Source organism: Bacillus rossius, chromosome 18 (genome assembly GCF_032445375.1).
Source record: "Bacillus rossius redtenbacheri isolate Brsri chromosome 18, Brsri_v3, whole genome shotgun sequence".
NCBI lineage: Eukaryota > Metazoa > Arthropoda > Insecta > Phasmatodea > Bacillidae > Bacillus > Bacillus rossius.
Genome location: NC_086345.1, coordinates 29,826,014 through 29,846,554, shown reverse-complemented (window position 1 = coordinate 29,846,554; position 20,541 = coordinate 29,826,014). Strand labels below are relative to the sequence as shown.

At 41.1% G+C, this 20,541-nt stretch overlaps 1 protein-coding gene across 1 annotated transcript; it reads left to right on the top strand.

Annotated features, from left to right (window-relative positions):
* The first annotated feature begins 783 nt into the window (after positions 1–783).
* On the top strand, positions 784–20,440 carry LOC134541272 (transducin beta-like protein 3). The gene is made up of 15 exons (XM_063384577.1): positions 784–938; positions 3,744–3,795; positions 5,294–5,522; positions 6,206–6,380; positions 7,689–7,859; positions 8,851–9,020; positions 9,420–9,601; positions 10,492–10,695; positions 10,778–10,955; positions 11,651–11,772; positions 12,557–12,715; positions 16,017–16,182; positions 17,107–17,331; positions 18,810–18,937; positions 20,211–20,440. The coding sequence occupies exons 1-15, from the start codon at positions 910–912 to the stop codon at positions 20,382–20,384; spliced, it is 2,364 nt and encodes a 787-aa protein (XP_063240647.1). The 5' UTR covers positions 784–909; the 3' UTR covers positions 20,385–20,440.
* Positions 20,441–20,541: the final 101 nt, after the last annotated feature.

Genomic DNA, 20,541 nt, shown 5'->3' with positions numbered 1-20,541 from the left:
GCCAACGAAACCAACAAATTCATCCGTCTTTATGTGTTTTCTATCTTCACCCTTGCCGGAGCCCTTGATGGTAAGTACAGTACAGTACGAGCTTTCATATCACATATGTTTAAAAAACTGATATCACTTCTAGCAAATAGGTAAGTTCTAAGTTTTATAAACTTTTTTAAATTAATTTTTAGTTACAATTATTTTTTAATAAATTTATTTTCAAAGGATTAATAGTCTGTAGTTTTACGGTAGTAAAAATTATTTTAATTGGTAAGAGTTTTACGAAATATATAGAAGAAGGACAATATAGAAAAGAAAAGAAATAAAAAAGGGCATACATTGCCAAGTGCATTCTAGCGGCAGCGTCTGATCCCAACGCGTTAGCGCATTGTGTAAGGATAGTTTGGCAGTTTTGAATGTACGGTTTTCGTCAGTTTTGAACTGTTGTAATTATTATCATGGCTGAAAAAACTTGTGCAATGTTATGTTGTAATTAAGATGTTTGTAACTGCTCGAAGTCGTCTATATAAAACTCATTATTGCATTTTAAAATGCTATGAAAAGAAAATAATATAATAACATTAAGTTTAGAAAGTTTTATAATAACTAAAATACACAAGTCAGTCTGTTGAATTGTTTATTTTACACTATGTAATCATAATACATTAAAAATATAAAACCCCTCTCAAAAGTTGAATCCAATATGGTGTCTCCAGTTGTGTCAGATATGAATTTATAAATTTTATTTTCTGTAGATCATTTGTGTGTTCGAAGCGCAAGATGTCACGTTTCATCTTTGGTTTGTTTATAAATATAATTGCGCACACAAAAAGATTTGTATTATATGGTGTGGTTTTTGGGATGGGAGTCTATAATAACTGTATTCTTTATTAATTAATAATTTTTACAAACTCAACTATGTCGGTAAAGAAACAACTTAAAGAAGCGTAAGTATAAAGTATTTAAATTTCAATTAATCAAAGCTTATAGTTTTTATGTGTTTGCTGTTTAGGACATTCTTACCCATGTTTATTAATTTTCTAATTTAGAGTGATTCTGACAGAAAAAAAAAGCGTTTGCGTTCAGTTCACGCCCTACAGAACTGAAACTTATTACTTATTAGATATGTAGTTAAATTATTAGTAGGTAGGCTATGTTTTAAATGAACAAGAAATAATAATTGAAAATAGTTTGGATGCGGGTATGATCACAAGTGGAGTAGTAGTAGTAGTAGTAGTAGTAGTAGTAGTAATAGTAATAGTAATAATAATAGTTAATAGTGTCAATAGTTAGACTTTCCGAAAACAGGAGTAGACAAACACATGTATCACTGCTCAGTCATTTCTACCTCTCCTTCCCGCCAGTACAACTATCATACAGAATGCTACGTTACATACTTATCCCCCATCCCCCTACTTTTATTATCTTCCCATTCGACCGCTAGCACCTGCGTTGGAGTGGCGTCGCCGCTGACACTCCCCTCTACCGGTTCCCCCAACACGTACCGAACAATTCCCCTCACGCGATCAGAATTTTTGTAACGTTTGAAAATTGTAGCCCCCTCAGAATATGTTTCACTTCAAAAATTAAAAATTACAATTTTTTTTTTTTACTTCATGTTATATTTTTTAATCATTGCTTTAGAGGGCTTAATACTGCAAGCAGTTTACCATTCTAACAAATTGTAAGGTTAATTTTTTAAAAAAAAATCTGTGACGCATATTATGAATATTCTGTTGGGTTAGGTTAGCTTCATTTAAAATAGGCTACATTGAAAGTTAATTATCTACTATAGGGACACCATTATGTAAAAAGGCAAAAACACTAATTTAATTTAATAATACCATAAATTCGTTTCAACGGTTGATTAAACATTAAAAAAATTTGTAGTGTACTCAACATAACTATTTGCCCATTTTATTTTATAGTATTTGTAATATTCTTACTGAGGGGCTTTTATGTAAAGTAAAAATAAAAATCTGAAAATACCTTTTTTGAACACTAGATACGTTTCTATATGAATCATGAAAAAAGCATTTTTGTATTCTTACTGGATTCTTAGAAATCATTTCATTACAATACATTGAAGCGATCACTGCCATTTTTTTCTTTCATCTGTGGGTCAGTGTGTGTATATGATTTGGAGGAATTGAGTTCAAATGGGAAAATTATCAATTAAATTAGGTTAACAACTTAAAAAAAATACTTAAAAAACAATGTGAACGGTTGGTTGGGTTAGTACAGCTACATAAAAAATACTTTGAAATCATGTGGACAGTTGTTTAGGTCAGGATAGCTACACCTGAAAGTGGTAATTCCTAAGCAACCGTTGTAAATATTTAACAGGAGGTTTGCAGTATTTGAGTCGCCCACAGCATGGTGCAGCTCATGTGGGGTGCTCAAAGAGCGAGCCATACTAGCAGGGTTGGAAAAAATCCGGGCTTTTTTTAAAAAACCCAAACCAGCTGGGTTTTATAGGGTTTTAATGAAAAAACCCGAGCTTTATTGAAAAAAACCCGGGTTTCATTGAAAGAATTTTTTGATTTTTTTTTACGTGTTGACAAGTAGTGTTTTACACATACATTGTATCATACTTTGTAGTTGCACCATAATTTTTATTAGCAAAATTATGTAATTTAAGAGTTTTTAACTGAACTTCAAATACTAATATGTTTTTTTTTTTTTTTAATTTTTATAGTCAATTATTTGTTGATCAAAAAACTTAAAAGAATATACTCACACAATCACACAATGTTCTACTTTGAAATCAATATTGTAACTAAACCTAGAAATTTGATCACACAATGATGACTTAGGTTGGAGTGGAGATGTGTATGAGTCACCGATAACACTCCAGGTTGCCAGACTCATCTGTCGTCAGTCATCTTATATTTCCTTTCGTTCGTGTGGTTTAAAAATAAAGTTTCCATTAATATTGTTATTTCAGAGGTAAATGAAAAACCCATTAAAAACAGGAAGATTTTTTTTATTTACATAAACAGACTAATTGGTAACCATGTATAGCTTCCATAGGCAATAAAAAGCCTCAAGTGTTTGTGCACAAAATACTTCAATTAGGTATAAATGTTATCGTACTTTTATTTTGAAATTAACAAAAAACCCACTTCAATAAAACCTGCCCAGGATTTTTCAAGTGGGTTTTATCAAAAAAAAAACCCCCGCGGGCTGGGCCCACCGCTGCCGACCCTGCATACTAGCCACACGCCGGCTCATCTCCGTGCGGAGTGTAGTCAGGGGCGTAGCCAGGATTTCTTTTCGGGGGGTGTTTACTTACGCCCTGCCCCCGTACCAGGGAGGGGGGGGATTTTAATGTGCAATTTGGTGCTATTTAAGCACTTTCGTAATTAAAATATTAGATTTAAATAACATAAATTTGTGTCCCGACTTTATGATATTTTTAACGAGACACTGTTGAAAACTCATTGCTGAATATTAAGGGTTAACGGCTCAAGGGGTCTTTCTTAGTTTCATCTAAGTGCATTTGCAACAGCTAGACAAGTGTAAATTTTGTCATAAGTACACACATACACACACACACACACACACACATACACACACACACACATACACACATACACACATACACACACACACACACACACACATATATATTAATATTTTGGGGGGTGTTTGGACGCCCAAAAAACCCCCCCTGGCTACGCCCCTGGTGTAGTGAAGAAGTGCAGTGGTCCGTGCGAGGTCCGAGCTGACTGTGTCTGTGCTTGTTGCAGCTTCGAGGTGGCGGCGCAGTACGGAGCGTTCTTCACGGGGGGCGTGGTCCAGGTGAGTGGCGGCCGGCGGGCGTGTCTCCCCCTGTCCGAGCACGTCCGGTGGCACGCACCACTAGGTCACCTTTCCAGTAGTTTTGATGTTATAACGTCTTATAAATCGATGCACGCCGGCTGCACGCACAGAAAATTGCCACGTTCCGCCTGAGCCGGGCGTGCAAGAACCGGCCACCCACCGTGCGGGAAAATCTTCTGTAATATCGAACAATGTTAAGGCGGGCTTTTTTTAACTAATTGTTCGTTATTATATTTAAACAAATTATTTAAATTAAATTTGCAAAAACTGTAAATAATATTTGAAAAATTAAAAGTATGCAATTTTTCATCAATGTTTTCTTTTGACGTTATCACGTAAAATTATTGTCCGTAAACCGACTTTACAGACAACCTCCCCCCCCCCCCCCCCCTTTTTTTTTTTTTTGAGAAGGGGAAAACATAACACGTTTATAGAAACCATGACAACTACATGCTAACTTGACTTCACTAAACAAAAATACAACATACATTACATAACATAAATTTATTTGACTTTCTAACTATTTGTAATTTAATTAAAGGATTGTAATTTTTTTTTACATTTTTTATGTGATGATTATGTATAAATTATAAGTCTTGGTTAGTTTAAGTTTTAAAGGTTGCTGACAACTGTTCAATGAAGGTAGGTACAACCACTATTTGTCAGCCATCTTCATACACTGTTCATAACTTTTTTCTACTTCCGGCCAGTGTGACCACTCACACATTGTTTGTAACAAATATCCCTACCATTAACAGAAAAGTCCCAAACATACCGTCCACTGAGACATACATGAATAAAAAAAATAATTACAGCCCAGACGAACAGTTTCGTTAACAGTGAATCCAGGCAGGCAACAAAACCTGGATAACGCAGCAAATATACAAACACAACGATGAAGTTAAACAAATATTATGGACAACACCGAAGAACGCATTAGGTTTCCTATGACTAAACAGTTCCAGGGAATTCTTTTGCTGTCTGATATTTAAGTGTGAATGTGTTCGTCTGTGCTTTCAGCGTTGTGATGTCCATAACACCTGTATAGGTTCATCGTAGGGTTTATCTGTTTGACATCAGCTGATTTAGGCTTGTTCTATATGGGTTCATGTTTCTATTTTTATTTATTAATTTGTGTTCTGGAATTTTTTTCCATGACTAACAGTGCAAAACAGCAATGGTGTACGCCCAAGAAATTGTATTAAATCACAGGCGTCTTGCTTTGTGTCGGAGAAAAACATTGCGAAAGTAGCTGTTAGCTGTTGGGTTATCTCGGGCTTGTTTTATCTCCTGCACTTGTTCATTCTGTTGGTGCTGAGTCTCACTGCTTCGCCTCTCATTCGAAAGTAACGACCTCGTAACAAGTCGGAATCGTGCGCGGCTGAGGACAGTTGTTCCTTGCTCGAGCATGGAACACGGGATAACAAATGTCCCGACGGCTGTCGAAAGCAGCGAGAGGGCAGGACGCGTGTTGCAGTGGTCGCAGACCGGGCAGGAGCTGCTGTGCCAGTGCGGCGCGGCGGTGCAGGTGGTGGGGGTGGCGGAGGGCCGTGTGGTGTCCACTCTGGGCGATGCCCCCGACGCAGAGCACGGAGACGACGAGGAGGCGGTGGTGGACGCCATCAGCACCTTCGTGCTCAGCCCGGACGACAGCATAGTTGTGGCCAGCCACCGCAGCGGCCTGTTCCGCCTCTGGCACTGGCGAGGTGCGTCGACAGTAGTATATACCCGCAAGTGTGTGTGGTTCTGGACAAGGTATCACTATTTAGAAAATAAGACTCAAACCAAAAGTGCAGTGCTTGTCAGCTAGTTATTCCTAGTGACAGAAAATGTATGCAAATTAAAAAAAAAACCTCATCAAGGAGAGGCCATGTTTTTTTTACAAAGTAAATTATATAAAATAAAAAATGATATTAATTTATAATCACCAGCATTTAAGTGAGAATAATATGTGATCAAGTTTTTTGCGGTGTTCGTGGAAATGAACGTGCTGGTGAAGCAACCTTTTGAGTTTCCGTTTTGTTCCCATAATGCTGTTCTTATCAGATTCCATGGCAGATACTAGGGCTGTCCAGACATTTGCTGGTATTATCGATTCAGTCAATGACATTCATTTTAAATGTCTACATGATCTTGTAATATTATTTATTTGCTTTGTGACATGCGTACCACCAGTTGCTAGGCCTCACGGTAGTAGTGTCAGGATGGCCGCTACAGTAGGCACAAGCCCGGGGGTAAGCACTGAGCTCTACTTCTCTCTCTACTCTTCTTGACAGAGCCACACTTTCACCCAACATTTTCCACTCCCCAATGTCTGCAGAGGCACGGCTGGACAAGACGTGGCACTGTGTATGTGTGGATGCACGGACGAGCGTGGTGGTGTGCGCAGAGGCCCGGCTGGACAAGACGTGGCGCAGCGTGCACAAGGGCCCCGTGGCTCGTCTCGCTCTGAGCGCGGACGCCGTGCTGCTGGCGTCGGGGGGCAGCGACTCCAGTGTGCGTGTCTGGGACCTGCAGCACCAGGCGTGTGTCCTCAGCCTGCGCGGGGCGCAGGGCGTGGTCAGGTACGGGCACTTGGGTGCAAGTAGCACTAAGGCACTTCAAGGTTTAATTTAATACATACTACATTTGTACTATTGCCACCAAGGAATTGTAAGCCTTAATGTTGTTTTGTGCTAGTTACATTAAAATATGTAAAATGTAACATCAATTTTTTTTTGCTCTTGTGTTTATGTTCATTTATGTAATTTAGTCAAAATAAATGAGAAGTGATGAATGAAGACCCGGCTCAGAAACTAAGAGAACTTGTCCCAGGAGCGGACGATACACTAAATAACAGCTACCGTAGATTTTCGGAATAATTTTAGAAAAATTACTGAACGCTACTTAACTTTGGGAAAAGAGTTTTAATGCAAGTTAAATATTTCAGGAAATTTTGAACCCTCAGATTTCTTTGTAGTAAATGATTGTATTCACAAGTTTTTGTATACATTAAGAAAGTTTTTGAATTTTTAGTTATTTTATGGAGTCTTTTTTATAATCATTAAATAGATCAACTCAGAATGTAGTGTGACAGCAGAAGATTGTTACCCGTAGCGGAAGAATATTTTGTTTGGTTTTTTTTTTTTTTTTCCAGTATTTTCTTAAGGGCGTTTTACTATAGTAATGTTGAGTGTTTTTCATTTTGGAGCATAATGAAATTTTTATTTATATATTTAATATTTGTTGCATGCCTACCTACAGCTTATGGCTTTGGGTGGTAGGCACGATACAAACAACACAGATACATGCAGACAGAACAAAAACAATACAAAAATACAAGACAACAAAACAAAAACAACATGCAACATTTAACAATTAGCAAATAATTTCTTTACAAATTTATAATGTAGGAAATAAGAAACCCAAAAAAAAATTTTTACACTAGTTTTAAGTAAAGGTTTATGAAGTTTTCAAGCCGCAGAGATAGTGCGGTGAAGGGGCGACTGAATTGTTGCCTGTTGGAAGGGCAGCCCTTCAGGATTTTTCTGACAGTGGTTAATTTTACAGAGACTGGAAGGGCAGCCCATCCAATTTTTGAAAACACGCTCCTTTAAGAGTTTAAATAATACTGAAAACTTGCCCCTTGTATGGGCAGCCCATCAGGAATTTTCTGACAGTGGTGTTTTTGAAAGCTTGTCTGAATTGTTGCCTCTTGGATGGGCAGCCCTTCAGGATTTTTCTGACAGTGGTTAGTTTGTAAAGTGACCTAACCTAACCTAACCTAACCTAACCTAACCTAACCACTGTCAGAAACATCCTGAAGGGCTGCCCATCCAAGGGGCAACAATTCAGCTCCCCCGCGGTGAAGGCGAGTGTGTCGCGGGTTGCAGCGCGCTGCAGTTCCACCGCTGCGAGGGCAGACTGCTGGTGCTGGCAGCGGCAGACGACCTGGTGATCCACGCCTGGGACGCCGTCACCGGGGAGCACACCCTGGGCCTCTCCGGCCACTTCAGCACGGTCACCGGCCTGGCGGCGCACCCTGACGGCCGGCGGCTCACCAGGTGCGTCCACCTGCGCTCCCGACACAACACTCTGGTCCGAGATACACATTTCTGATCAGACATACCTGTAAAACTATTTTATAGCACACATCACTTTTATTACCGGCACTTCGTCGCCTGAGAATTGGAGTGTTCTATGTCCATTGAAGTCGGAACTGAGATAAGCATTTGAAAGTTCAAACAACTATGAATATCATGACATAGAACAAAATAATATTGGTCTTAAATTAAGAACAAACATTTTTATGTGCGTAGACGTGTGTGGATATAGTATAAATGAATACTAATATTAATTTTGTGTCCATAGCATAAAAAACCTGAAAAGTGGACATAGAACACTCCAATACTCAGGCGGCGACTTTACAGCCGAGAAAGCCAACAAACAACGTGGTTCTGTAAGGATACAACCGACTTTTCCCTTAATGATCAAAAAACACTTCCTGTACCAACATGACAAACATTAACACAAACTAATATAAAATGTTAGAACCGTATATAATAACAATAAACATGTAAAGTAAGTCATACATAATAAATTTTATTTTTTTCAACAGTTTTGTGTGCTGAAAATAACAGCAGTATTCTTCACTACAGCATGTGTTCCTGTCTCTAATCTGCTGTAGGATGCTGAGCAGTTAAAATGAATATATCATAAGTCCTTTGGTTAGTGTCGGGAAGTGGCCTTCATTGCATTGTTTTATACTTTGTTATAGTTGGGATGATAACAAGGATCTTGATAGGCTAGTAGCACGAGTAAGACACAAAATGTGCGGGCACATAATATTTTATTACAAATTTCATCTAACAGTGTTAACGATGCTGTGTACAATAACCAAGGTCTTCAAGAGAACAATTTTTATGCCTTGTTTCGTGACAGGTACTCTGTGGAGGCCCGGTTAGCGCGGAGAACAAAATTACAAATCATTAAGTGGCATGCGTGAGATGGTGGCAGCAGGTAGCAGGTGGTGAGCGAGCGTGCCCGTGTGCGCAGCTGCGGTCGGGACAAGGTGCTGGTGGTGTGGGACCTGGGGGCGGGCACCAAGGAGCGCACGCTGCCCCTGTACGAGGGCCTGGAGAGCGCGGTGGCGCTGCCCGGCACGCTGTCCCTGCCGGGCGTGCAGCAGCCCTGCGGTGCGCTGGTGGCCGTCGCCGGCGAGAAGGGTGCGTGCATCACCACCACAGCCCGCATCGCTTCGTGGTCTGGCTTCGTTTGCTTACGAGCTTCAAAAGTTGGTCTTAGAATGGAGTAAATATGGTATATGGACCTACTTATTCTAATTATCTAATGTAAAAAAGTGGGAACAGCTGTGACACAGGCCGCGAAGTGTACGTAGAGTGGTGGTTATCAAGCTTAGCCTACCAAAAGGTGTAGTAGTTGCACCATTCAAAAATTTCTGAGATGTGTTATAATAATTAAGTAAATGATACAGAAATAAATAAACAAAATGAAAACGTATGTTAGGTGTATTCGGGCTTCTTCACAAGCGACTGCAGCAATGTACTGAACTGGGTCGTTGTTCGAGGAAGAACCCTGGAGAGAGTGAGTGGTGCCGTGTGCAGGCGTGGTGCGCGTGTGGGACGTGCAGGCGGGCAGGCAGGTGTACCAGCAGGGGGACCCCCGGGAGGGCGGCCCGGCAGTGACCCAGCTGCTGCACTGCCCCGCCCTCTCCATGCTGGCGGTCGTGACCGCCGATCACAACGTCGCGCTGCACGCCCTCCCCTCCTTCGCCGCCCACAAGCAGGTGAGGCCCGCCCGCCCGGGGCTTCCACGGTCCTCGGTCGACATTGCAGTCGCCAGGCAGGATGACTTATAACAACCTCAGTAGGTAACTGCTCCCTGGTGAGGGCGACTTCAATGTCGACCGAAACGTCGGTGAATTATTATGTAAATACATATTTGGTAACAGGATATTCAGTACATTATAAAAAAATAAATACTGAATACTAACGTAGCAGTAGCAAACACACCAAAAGGAATTTTCAAGTATTTTGTGTGTATTACAACGGGACAAGATGAACCTTTACTTTCATTTGTTGATCAGGGCCTGAAATGAAGTTGAGTGTGAGTGGGTCACACACAATTAAGTTCCCACAACTGCATTTTACCGAGAAAGGTTTTGGCTATTACTCTTTCCGTTGTACCGGGATTACATTTAGGGTTGTATTGACGAGGACTGGTGGAACTTAGAGCCGGGACGGAAAAGGGGACCAGTTGTGTTGCGAGTGCTCGGTGGTGGACTAGGTGATGCGACACGATCAATGAAATGTCATTTTCTTTTATTTAATACATGGGTAAAGTACACAACGTAAACTTATATAGCTGCAAATTCGATTATTATTATTCATTAAAATTTCTAACTAAATCCATGCGGTTTTTTTTTTAAATTTATTTATTTATTTTTTTATTATTTTATTTTTAAGGGTAGGTGGAGTTGAGTCTGTATGTCAGTGCGCTCCTGCACCGCCGTCAGACCAAGAAACTGAGCACTTGTCGTTGTAACTGCTTAACGATCAACCATCAACCCTTTTCCCTCCTTCAATATCGGCATGTAATAGACTCGCCCACCCGGGCACACGTACGGAGTGCAGAGCTTCAGGAAAGTCCAGGAGTGCCGTGCGTGTCCGTGCGCAGCTGGTGGGGTTCAGCGACGAGGTGCTGGACGCGGTGTTCGTGGGCGCCGGGGACTCGCACATCGCGGTCGCCACCAACAGCCCCGACATCAAGCTGTACGACGCAGCGGCCATGGGCTGCCGGCTGCTGCGCGGCCATTCGGACATTGTGCTGTCGCTGGCCGTGAGCCCCGCGGAGCCCCGCCTGCTCGCCTCCTCCGCCAAGGTCTCGCTTCGCTCCCTGCTACCCATTCTTAATGCTATAAGTGTTACTGTTCTGCTCGAGCTGGCGTGTGTGCCATGCGCAGGACAACAGCGTGCGCGTGTGGCTGGTGGAGGAGGCCGTGTGCTGCCTGGCCGTGGGGCGCAGGCACACGGCGTCTGTGGGCTGCGTGGCGCTGGGCTGGAAGCAGGCGGGCTTCGTGGTGTCCGCGAGCCGGGACTGCTGCCTGAAGCTGTGGGACGCGCCCGCCCGCCTCGCCCCAGGTCGGCCGTCGCTCGCAGCGCGTAGTCGCTCTTTGGAGGAATACCTAACATAGAAGTTTTCAATGCTTAAATTCCGTATGTACCCGTAAATGAGGCGGTGATTTGTACCAATCCCGCTGAAACTTAAGCGTGGGAGTTGTATTATAATCACAAACTTGTATCTGATGGGAACAGCTTAGTTGAAAAAAATACACTCACTACGTAATAACTTCATCCCTTAAACAATTTTATACGCTGTTAATGACAGCATCCTGAACCTCTCTGCCAAGTTGTAAAACTACACTTTTGAAAGACAATATTATTTTTATGATATTTTTTTATAATAGTAATTTTTATTTGTTGGATTTTTGTAAGGTTTTTTGTTTTTTAGTGTTTAATTTTGTATTATATGGTTAAGTTGGTAACTTGGACTGAAAGATAGTTTTTATCCTTTGATATTGTGTTTAATATTATCTGTTAGTTTTATATAAAACAGCTCTAAATTAATTTTATTATTAATTTTTTAAGTGTTTTAAGAGACGTCAATCTGGATGCCGCAGTTGTGCTTGTGACAACGTATTGAAAGATGTCCTGCTGCTGACGGCCAGGGAGTGTTGGCGCACGGGTGCGGCTCGCGGCTCGCGGCTCACACCCGGCTAGCTCGCCCCCCGGGCTCACGGCCGGCCGGGCAGTGGCGCGACTGGCGACTGTTGCAGGGGAGGAGCAGACGCTGGTGGTACGAGCCACGCAGCGAGCCCACGACAAGGACATCAACTGCGTGTGCGTGTCGCCCAACGACCAGCTGCTGGCGACCGCCTCCCAGGACAGGACCGCCAAGGTCAGTGATAGCGATGTGCGAATCCTTGACCTTCAGTTCCGTTCCAATCCCTGGCAATATTTGAGATACGAATACGATTCCGAACATTAAGCACAGAATAATTAAAAATAACTGATTAATTTAAAAATAATGTGTGTTCTCTTTTTTCTAACTGTAACTACTGGCAGTTATTTATTACACTGAGATTGAAATGTTTATAATTATGTAAACTTAATTAATAGTAAACACTTTTAAATATGAAAACCTAAACATATTCGATTCTCGAACTCAATCGTAATAAACTGCAACCCCACAGGGAAATCTCAGTTTTATAAATGTTTCAACAAACGAAACAATTTTTTCTCCAATAAATAGCCAAGACTTTTTTTCTTGTAGGTATGTAATTGTTTTTAGTTTATAGTTTGCTATACGACGAAATTCGTAATTATAGTTTAAGCTCTCGAAATCTCGAAATTCTTTTAATGTCACTGTGTTAATAATTATTTAATTTACATATCTTTCGTTGATACATCATGTTATAAATACTTACGTAATAGTAGCCTAATATTATTTTTGACTGCTAGTGTTTTTGAGCTGTATTAATTTAATTTATAACTTTTGTAAATATTCGTAATTCTGTTCAAATCCATGTAAGTACGATTCCGGGTTCGGGTAGTTGTGGATTCGGACCGTACCCGAAAATATCGGGTACTCGCGCATCCCTAGTCAGTGAGCTCGCCCCCGGTCGCTTGCTGTCGTTCCCGCCAGCTCTGTTCCCCCGTGTCGGACGCCGCTCGTGTCGCAGCTGTGGGCGGCCGCGGACCTGTCTCTGGTGGGCGTGCTGCGCGGGCACCGGCGCGGCGTGTGGAGCGCGCGCTTCTCGCCCGTCGACAAGGTGCTGCTGACCACCTCCGCGGACTGCAGCGCCCGGCTGTGGAGCATCGAGGACCTGGCCTGCATCAAGGTGCGTCGGGCGAGCGGGGCTCGAGTGGGCAGCCTTGAGGGGCCCGCCCACCCGGGCACACACACGGTGCGCAGAGCTTCAGGAAAAACAACGCGATTTCAAAACTACTCGAGTTATCCGAGTGGGGCATGTCTACGAAAAGCATTTAAGAGCTCGCTGAGGCCCGAAAAGTACTTTTAATTTTGGATCATGTTTTTAAACTGTATTTCTAGAAGAGTTAAAAATGGTTTAAACGCATGTTTTGAGAGTAATTTTTAGGCGTAAAACAACCAGTACGGATTATGAAAAGCACTTAAGGGACTTGCATTACACCTTTATCTTCATTTATCGGCCATATAATGTTGCGGTCACCGCTCAAATTTCACAGTTATCCTGTGACGACGAAAAGACTACGCGTCAATTCAGAGCCTTGCGCTTAGAAGCGATACCGTGCTAGAAATACCATCGAGCGTCGCACTTATCATCCCGCCTCACTAACACACATACACCCCTGACGAGGCGGGCCCTTTAACGTTTGAATGTTCAGGGTAAAACTAATTCTCTAATTCCATCTCACTGTGTTGTCTGTCGTCCTGCAACTAGTAGGTACTCATGAACCCCAGGATATGCTTAAGTTGGGTATCCACCCGAACTTCATCCACATTCATGTTCACATTAGCGTGTAAGCTCTGTATAATCCTCTTCAACATGTAGGAACTTTTATGCCCTTTTTCACATCAAAGGGATGTGGTTCATCTCTGTCTGGACGGAAGTTCACATGCTGGAAATAAAGGAGGTTGAAGCTCCTCCTGAAACCTGCTGCTTTTGACTTTGGCATGAACCGAACAACCAAGCAAGCAAACAAGCAAGCTGACAACTGCTGCATTGTTCTGGGTCACTAGACAATACAGGGTTACTGTATCCATGCAGCTTATTATAATAAAATAAATTAATAAAGGACATACACTTGCTGTGTAGGGAGAATCACATGTCATTTGTTTGCAATGAAGAGCTGTCTTGGTCCGAGACCAGCTGTTCGCTGGAGAAGGACACTGGACGGATACTAGGTCTTTTTTGGACGACCTGGGGTTGTCATCGACTAAGATCGGACAGACCGCTGGAGATGCGTGCAGTATCAACATTGTGTTTGTGTAAGGAGGTACAACACCAGCATTACGTCGGAGGAGACAACTTGCCACAGAGCGCGGAGAAACTGAGGTCCAGATGCCCTGATTGTGGGACCCACGCCACGGACGCTAGGACGCTTCTTTGCAGTCTGCCCCAATATCCTTGCTAGTTTCTAATTACCTCGCTGTGAATGAGTCACACTCATTTTATTCTTGATTTACTTTTTATTTAATTTTCTTTTTATTACTTTTATTCAAGGTAGGCTTGCGTGGATGCTAGTTATTTGATGCAAAGCAAATTTCAAATTGAATGTGTTAAAGTATTCGGCATAGTCAAATCCAAATCCAAATATTGTTCTTGTAACACCACTTATTTTTCAAAATACAGGATTAAAGTAAAACAAAAAAAAAATTGTTTAACGTTTCAAATGTTTTAACTGATTAAGTGATTAACTAATTAATGTGTCCTATATATAACCTCGTACAATAAAAAAAAAGCCATGTATAATGGTACTGTGATTCGGGGTAGTGAGAGAGTTCTTGGACCAACGTAAACAAAGCAACAGTGCTTCAGGGCTCCAGAGGTGGGCGTGGCACCAAATGTCTGCGAGGGGGCGTGCCACATGGCCACATGGAGGTTCCTCAAGTGGTTGTCACATGGTGTCTGCTGTTGACATCACGGCTGGCGGCGACCATCTTGGTTCATATTTTCGAAACGTGGGAATGCTGGTGTGATGAACTGGTGTTATTTTTAAGAACAAAAATCTGTATTTCGGCAGGCACGCCTCTAACCAGGGGGTGTGAATCGGTAGCCCGCAACGCTGGCCAATAGACCAGGGTGGCTGTTGGGAGAGAGAGAATTAAATACGGAATATATACTATAATGTTTGGAGGCTGCAAGTTTAAAAAAATACTGTCTTTCGCTAGGGAGTCAGAGGCCGCCAATGGTTTTTTATAGTGCCGCCTAATTTAAAAATTTCTAAAAAAAAAGTCATTTGCAGAATGCAGCCGTATTGTGTAGCAATGGTGAATTCAAACACCAGAGGCTCACAAGAACTTTGTCGTCTGCTAGTGAGACAGAGGTTGCAATCTTTTTTTTATAGTGCCGCAAAATTTAAAAAAAATATATATATATATATATATATATATATATATATATATATATATTTAAATTTTGCGGCACTATAAAAAAAAGATATATATATATATATATATATATGTTTGAATACTAAAGGCACCATCTTTGTTCAATTAGCCTTTATACAAGCTACCACCATACAAAACTATTGGCTTTATTTTAGTGATATCTTTATTAATATGCTTATTTTGTTATAGTGGTAGCTTACAGCTATATTTTTTTAACTGTGTAGTATGTATTAAGTTACTTTCTTTTTCAGTATTCCTTTATACTTAATACGTATTTATAAAAAAAATTTATAGTATTTAAAAAAAACTGTGAAGGTACTAGAGTTATCATGTACAGATTTACAGAAATAGCTTTTAAATAATATTTATGATAAGGAAATGAAAAAAAAATTTGAACGTGGCGTGGGAGATTAAGCCGTTAGACTAAGAAAAATAAAAACCTTTTTCTTTTGCGGATTAAAAATACATACTTTATAACTAGGGTCAAGATTATATGGTGGATTGTGATAGCATGAAAATAAATGTTATATTTTGGAACTAACAAATAAAACATTAAAAAAAAATATTTAATTTTTTTTAAATTAAAAGAATGCCATTAAAAAAAAACTTTGTACCAAATTGCAAGGACCAGGAAAGTGACATTAATTTTCATTATGGTGCGTCTCTTATTGATCACTTGTAAACCACAATTTATTGTTTGCTTATTTATTTTTATTGTTGAGAATGCATCTTTTGTAGACCAATTTATTACAAATTATTTTCTCGTAAAAATGCAGCTTATAAATTTTTACACTATTGTCATTGGATTAAGTATTACAAAACAGCTTTTATAAAAAAAGTAAACAATAGAACCGAAATTAAAAAAAAATAATGAAATTGGACTGAAAATAAAACCATCAAATCTTGTCTCTTTATTTATAACTACATAGGTACTTACATTTCAGATATTCTTGTATTGTCTCGCAGCGCCAGTATGTTGGCCTGTTTTGAGGGCACGGAGCTGTTGTGCACCGGTCAGCGGAGTGTGCGAGTGTGGGCCGTGCTCGCAGACGCTGGAGGGCCACGAGTCGTCCGTGCTGCGTGGGGAGTTCGTGACGCGCGGGATGCAGCTGGTGACGGCGGCCGCTGACGGCCTGGTCAAGGCGTGGAGCGTGAAGACGAGCGAGTGCGTGTGCACGCTGGAACGGCACAGTGACCGCGTCTGGGCCCTGGCAGGTGTGTCCTATCCCCCGCGTCACCCGCTCGGGCGACTATGCACAGATAGTGAATATGTCGCAAATGTCAGAACATGAGATAAGAAGATGTTGGGAGTGTACGAACCTTGAAGCGAGGGTGCTGTTGTGCGCGAATGTGACGGGGTCAGTAACCCGGTGCTTGTGTCCTGTCCACGTCACGGAGCTTGTGGCAGCAGCTGTGACGTTCCCCGCTCGCGGGAAGCTCCTGTCGCGACTGCCGGGAGTCCGCCCCGGAGCGTTCTGTGCCCCGTGCCGCGGGACTAGTGTTGGGGGAGTCAGCTGCTTTCTTTCGGTTCCAGTGGAACACAGGAGTTCAAATTCGAATTGTTTTAGAATCAAAGATGGTCGATTCTTCCCCTTTTCCAAAATTTTAGAATGGCAAGTTTTCGTATTTTTGTTCTATGAGTATGAATTTTTGCCCAATTTGTAGGAGGTTTTCGTGATTAATTGGCATTTTTTATTAATTGGGTCTTTTTAATATATATATTTTTTTAATTAATTGAGATTTGTCCATTTTATTAGTTTTGATAGGTAACTTGTTCAATTTAATTATTTAAGTTGCGTTAGGGCTTTGTGTTGGTAACTAAAAATCTTTTCAATTATTAAACTTAATTTTCAGAAAATTTGTGTTACCTCTAATTTTGAAATTTATGCACAACTTGTCTTATATGTACTTTACATAAAAAAAATTTTGTTACAAGTTTTTTAAAAAAAAATATTTAATACAGTCGCATTAAATACAAAATTCCGTTACATCAAGAACTTATGTCAGTTTTATCACAATTTTAACATATAATCTCGTCGCTGGTTATCAAGTCTATTGGCCTCACGATGGTATGAAGCCCCTGACTGAAGTGTGTAAACTGCAAGCTGGTAACGTAGTCTGGTCCGTGCGGCGCGGCAGTGTCGGGGGACGGCGCGGCGCTGCTGACGGGCGGCGCGGACTCCCTCCTCGTGCTGTGGCGTGACGTCACCGCGCAGAGGCAGCAGGCGGAGCGCGAGGACGCGCAGCGACGGCTGCTGCAGGAGCAGCAGTTGGCGAACCTGGTGCAGGGGGACCAGCTGTTGGCGGCCCTGCGCCTCGCCCTGTCCCTGGACCGCCCGCGCCTCGTGCTGCGTCTAGTCCAGGGTAACTGCTGCACCGCCTCGCAGCTCCTCAGAGCTAGTCAACATGCCAACACTTTATTGTCAATTAATCGTTTTAAAATTGCTGCTTGACAAAATAAAAAATTTTTTTAGTCTTCAAAAAATGTAGTAATGAAAAACCCTCTTAAGAAAATCTTACTTAAAGCAATTCCTGCATAATAATTTGAAAGAAATAAATAACACTTAAGCTGTTATTACATACATTATTTTTACCCTTTTTATTAAGTCTTTAAGTTTTTTCAAAGCTAATATAGTACCTACACTAAAAATAATTTTGAACTAATAATGTTTGCCAATAAATAAAATTCTGTATTATAATATTCAACAATTTTAATAAAAAAAAATATTTTGGTAACTTTGCACTACATTTGTTTCAAGTTTAAAATTTATGGTGCATATGTGTTTTACTCGATGAGTTTTCTTGTGTTGGAGAGTATCTGTGAGTACACCAGCCCCTCAAAGTAACGCTCTAATTCGTTCCAGGAAAATAGAGCGCTAATCAAAACAGCGCTAATCAAATACGTTTTTGCCATAAGAGTGCATGTTATTCATAATAATTGGTTCTCCAGCCAATGAAATCCATTTGTTTACTATTCTTTATATGACATTTATTTCGTTTAAATGTACGTATTTACATAGTGTTAACACATTTAAATACAATTTAAGAAAAATATAAATGTATAAATTGCATTTAAAGTTCAAATAACCTAAAATAATTCTATATTTAAATCACAGGCGGCATAATTGAACTGTACATAGCCTACTAACCTCATATTTCCTTATGAAGCACGTGTATACGTCACATTTTTTAGTTAGTTAAAAATAATAGTATTTTTAACATATAAGCTCTGTTTGAATGTTTAAGAATAGAGAAGAATAAATTTTACGTTTTCTATTAACAAAATGCTATCTTAAAGGTTCAGTAATTAGTTTATATTGAAATCGATTCTAAAAAAGAGTAACTTCGTGTACTCACGACTAGGAGTCAGCGCAGCCTGTCATGCAAGATGTGAACTAGCCTCGAAAGCTTCCAGTATTTCCCACTAGAGCTGCTACTGAGTTGCAAGACGGCGTAGTATGTATAAACATTAGCTAAACACACACGTAGGCATCGGAAAATGTATTTACGAAATATTATTTAGTGTGCAATTTTAATTAGGCTTTAAAAATATGCGATGGGAGCGAATAACTATTACATGATGTTTATGTTGCACAAGTTCCGTCTTATTTTTAATTTGTAGCATTTTGTTTGTTACATTGTGCACGTATGAAAATAAAATAAATTATGTGGACGAGAAAGAGTGCTACTTCGAATATATGACCGCGCTACTTCAAATCATGCCCTAATTAATTGGCGTAGTTATTTCAAAACAGCGCTAATCGAACAGCGTTACTTCGAGGGGCTGTTTTAGAGTGGTGCCAGGCATGTGTGGAGTCGTGCAGACAGGGCCTGTGTTGCAGACGTGGTGCGCCGGGGCGACGCGGGGCTGGCAGACTCGCTCCGGCAGCTGGACGATGCCCAGAAGCAGGCGCTGCTCAAGTGTGCGTCCGTGTGGAACACCAACAGCCGGAGCTGCTACCCCGCGCAGGTGCGTGCCGGAGCTGGGAGTGTCCTCCAGGGATGTCGCAGAGACCGCGCACAGGGCCACAGTCGACACTAGGCCCGTGCAACTAAGCCAATATCAAATAGAATGTTTAAAACATTTGCAAAGTCTAATCAGATTGCACTCATTTTACAGAATACAGGATTTAAGTTAAAATATATATATATATAAAATTAATTTAAAGTTTCTGATGTTTGAAATGATTAAGTGATTAATCAAGTGGACCCTATGTTTCACATCATTCTATAAAAATTATTATTTTAGCAGGCATATTTATTATTATTGAGCATTTATAAAAGCAAACTAAAGTGCCACCTCTTGATTTTTTTACAATTAACCAACTTTATTCGAGCAAAACGTAGGTATATTCAATACAAAAAAAAACTGAATATTTTAATGAGTGAATTGTAGGCGTCCAATGTTTTAAAGCTTTGCATCACACCCGAAGTTTCATATAATAACGAACAGCAAATCTGGTGAAGTCAAATCGAGTAGTATTAAAAAGAAATTTAATTGATTCGCTTAGTGGAAGCTTCGTACGGGCATACTCATTGCATCCTCTAGTGGCTGCCCCCACGGTATCTGCCGAGTTGAGAACGCGAGACAAAACATGGTGCGGAACTGCCTTAAGCTCGCCGCACACTGTACAATATTCCTTACAATATTGTAAGCTAGGAGTCGTACTGGCTCTACTACTACTACTACTACTAGTTTCTTCACTCAAATTCAAACTGGATACTAGTAGCTGTACTAGCTGGGTTACTGGTTTTGTGTAATAGACTGCGTCCTATTTTCGTTGCTTGCTGTGTTCCAATATTTAAGGAGTGGCCAATCAGAACTCACGAAAACAGCACGAGGGGTTGTTTACACTTTTATGCGCGCATGTCGTGAAAAACACGGACGAAAATAAGTGGAATATTGACCAACTCCTCGTTTTAATAAATGCATACAAAGAAGAGCCTTGTTTGTATGCAGTAAAAAATGTGAATTATCATAATAAAAATTTGTTGTGGAGAATATTCTCTTAACAAAAACTAGTAAGGCAGCTAGAATCGTGTGCAGCAGAAACTTGTAGCGCGCCTAGTGTTTCAGCTTGTAGCCCACACAGTACAGAAACCAGTGAGCATTCTAGTAAGCAAACTAGTTTGAAAATATTGAACCGTGTGCGGCGGGCTTTACTCTCTGCTCCTTTCAGATGTGTGCATAGGTATTGTTGTTCTAGCGCATGATGAGAGGTGTGGCGTGTGGCGTGCGGCAGCTGGTGGTGTCGGCGCTGCTGGACGAGGTGGTGGGGGGCCGGCTGGTGGCGGCCGGTTGGCTCGAGGAAGTGCTGCCCTACACGCAGCGCCACTACGACCGCCTCACGCAGCTGCTGCAGGACGTGCAACTGCTGCACTACACGGCCGCCTGCATGCGCCCGCAGGCGTCCTAGCGGCGACACCCGCCCGAACCCTGTCTCTCGTCACCAAATAAAACTTGTAAACTCAATCATGCATCGACAAGTATTATTTGCTCGGCAGTGAGCTCCTACTCACAAAGAGTTGTTTTCTTCCAGAAAGTATTGTTTTTAAAACTTTTGATTTAGTTTG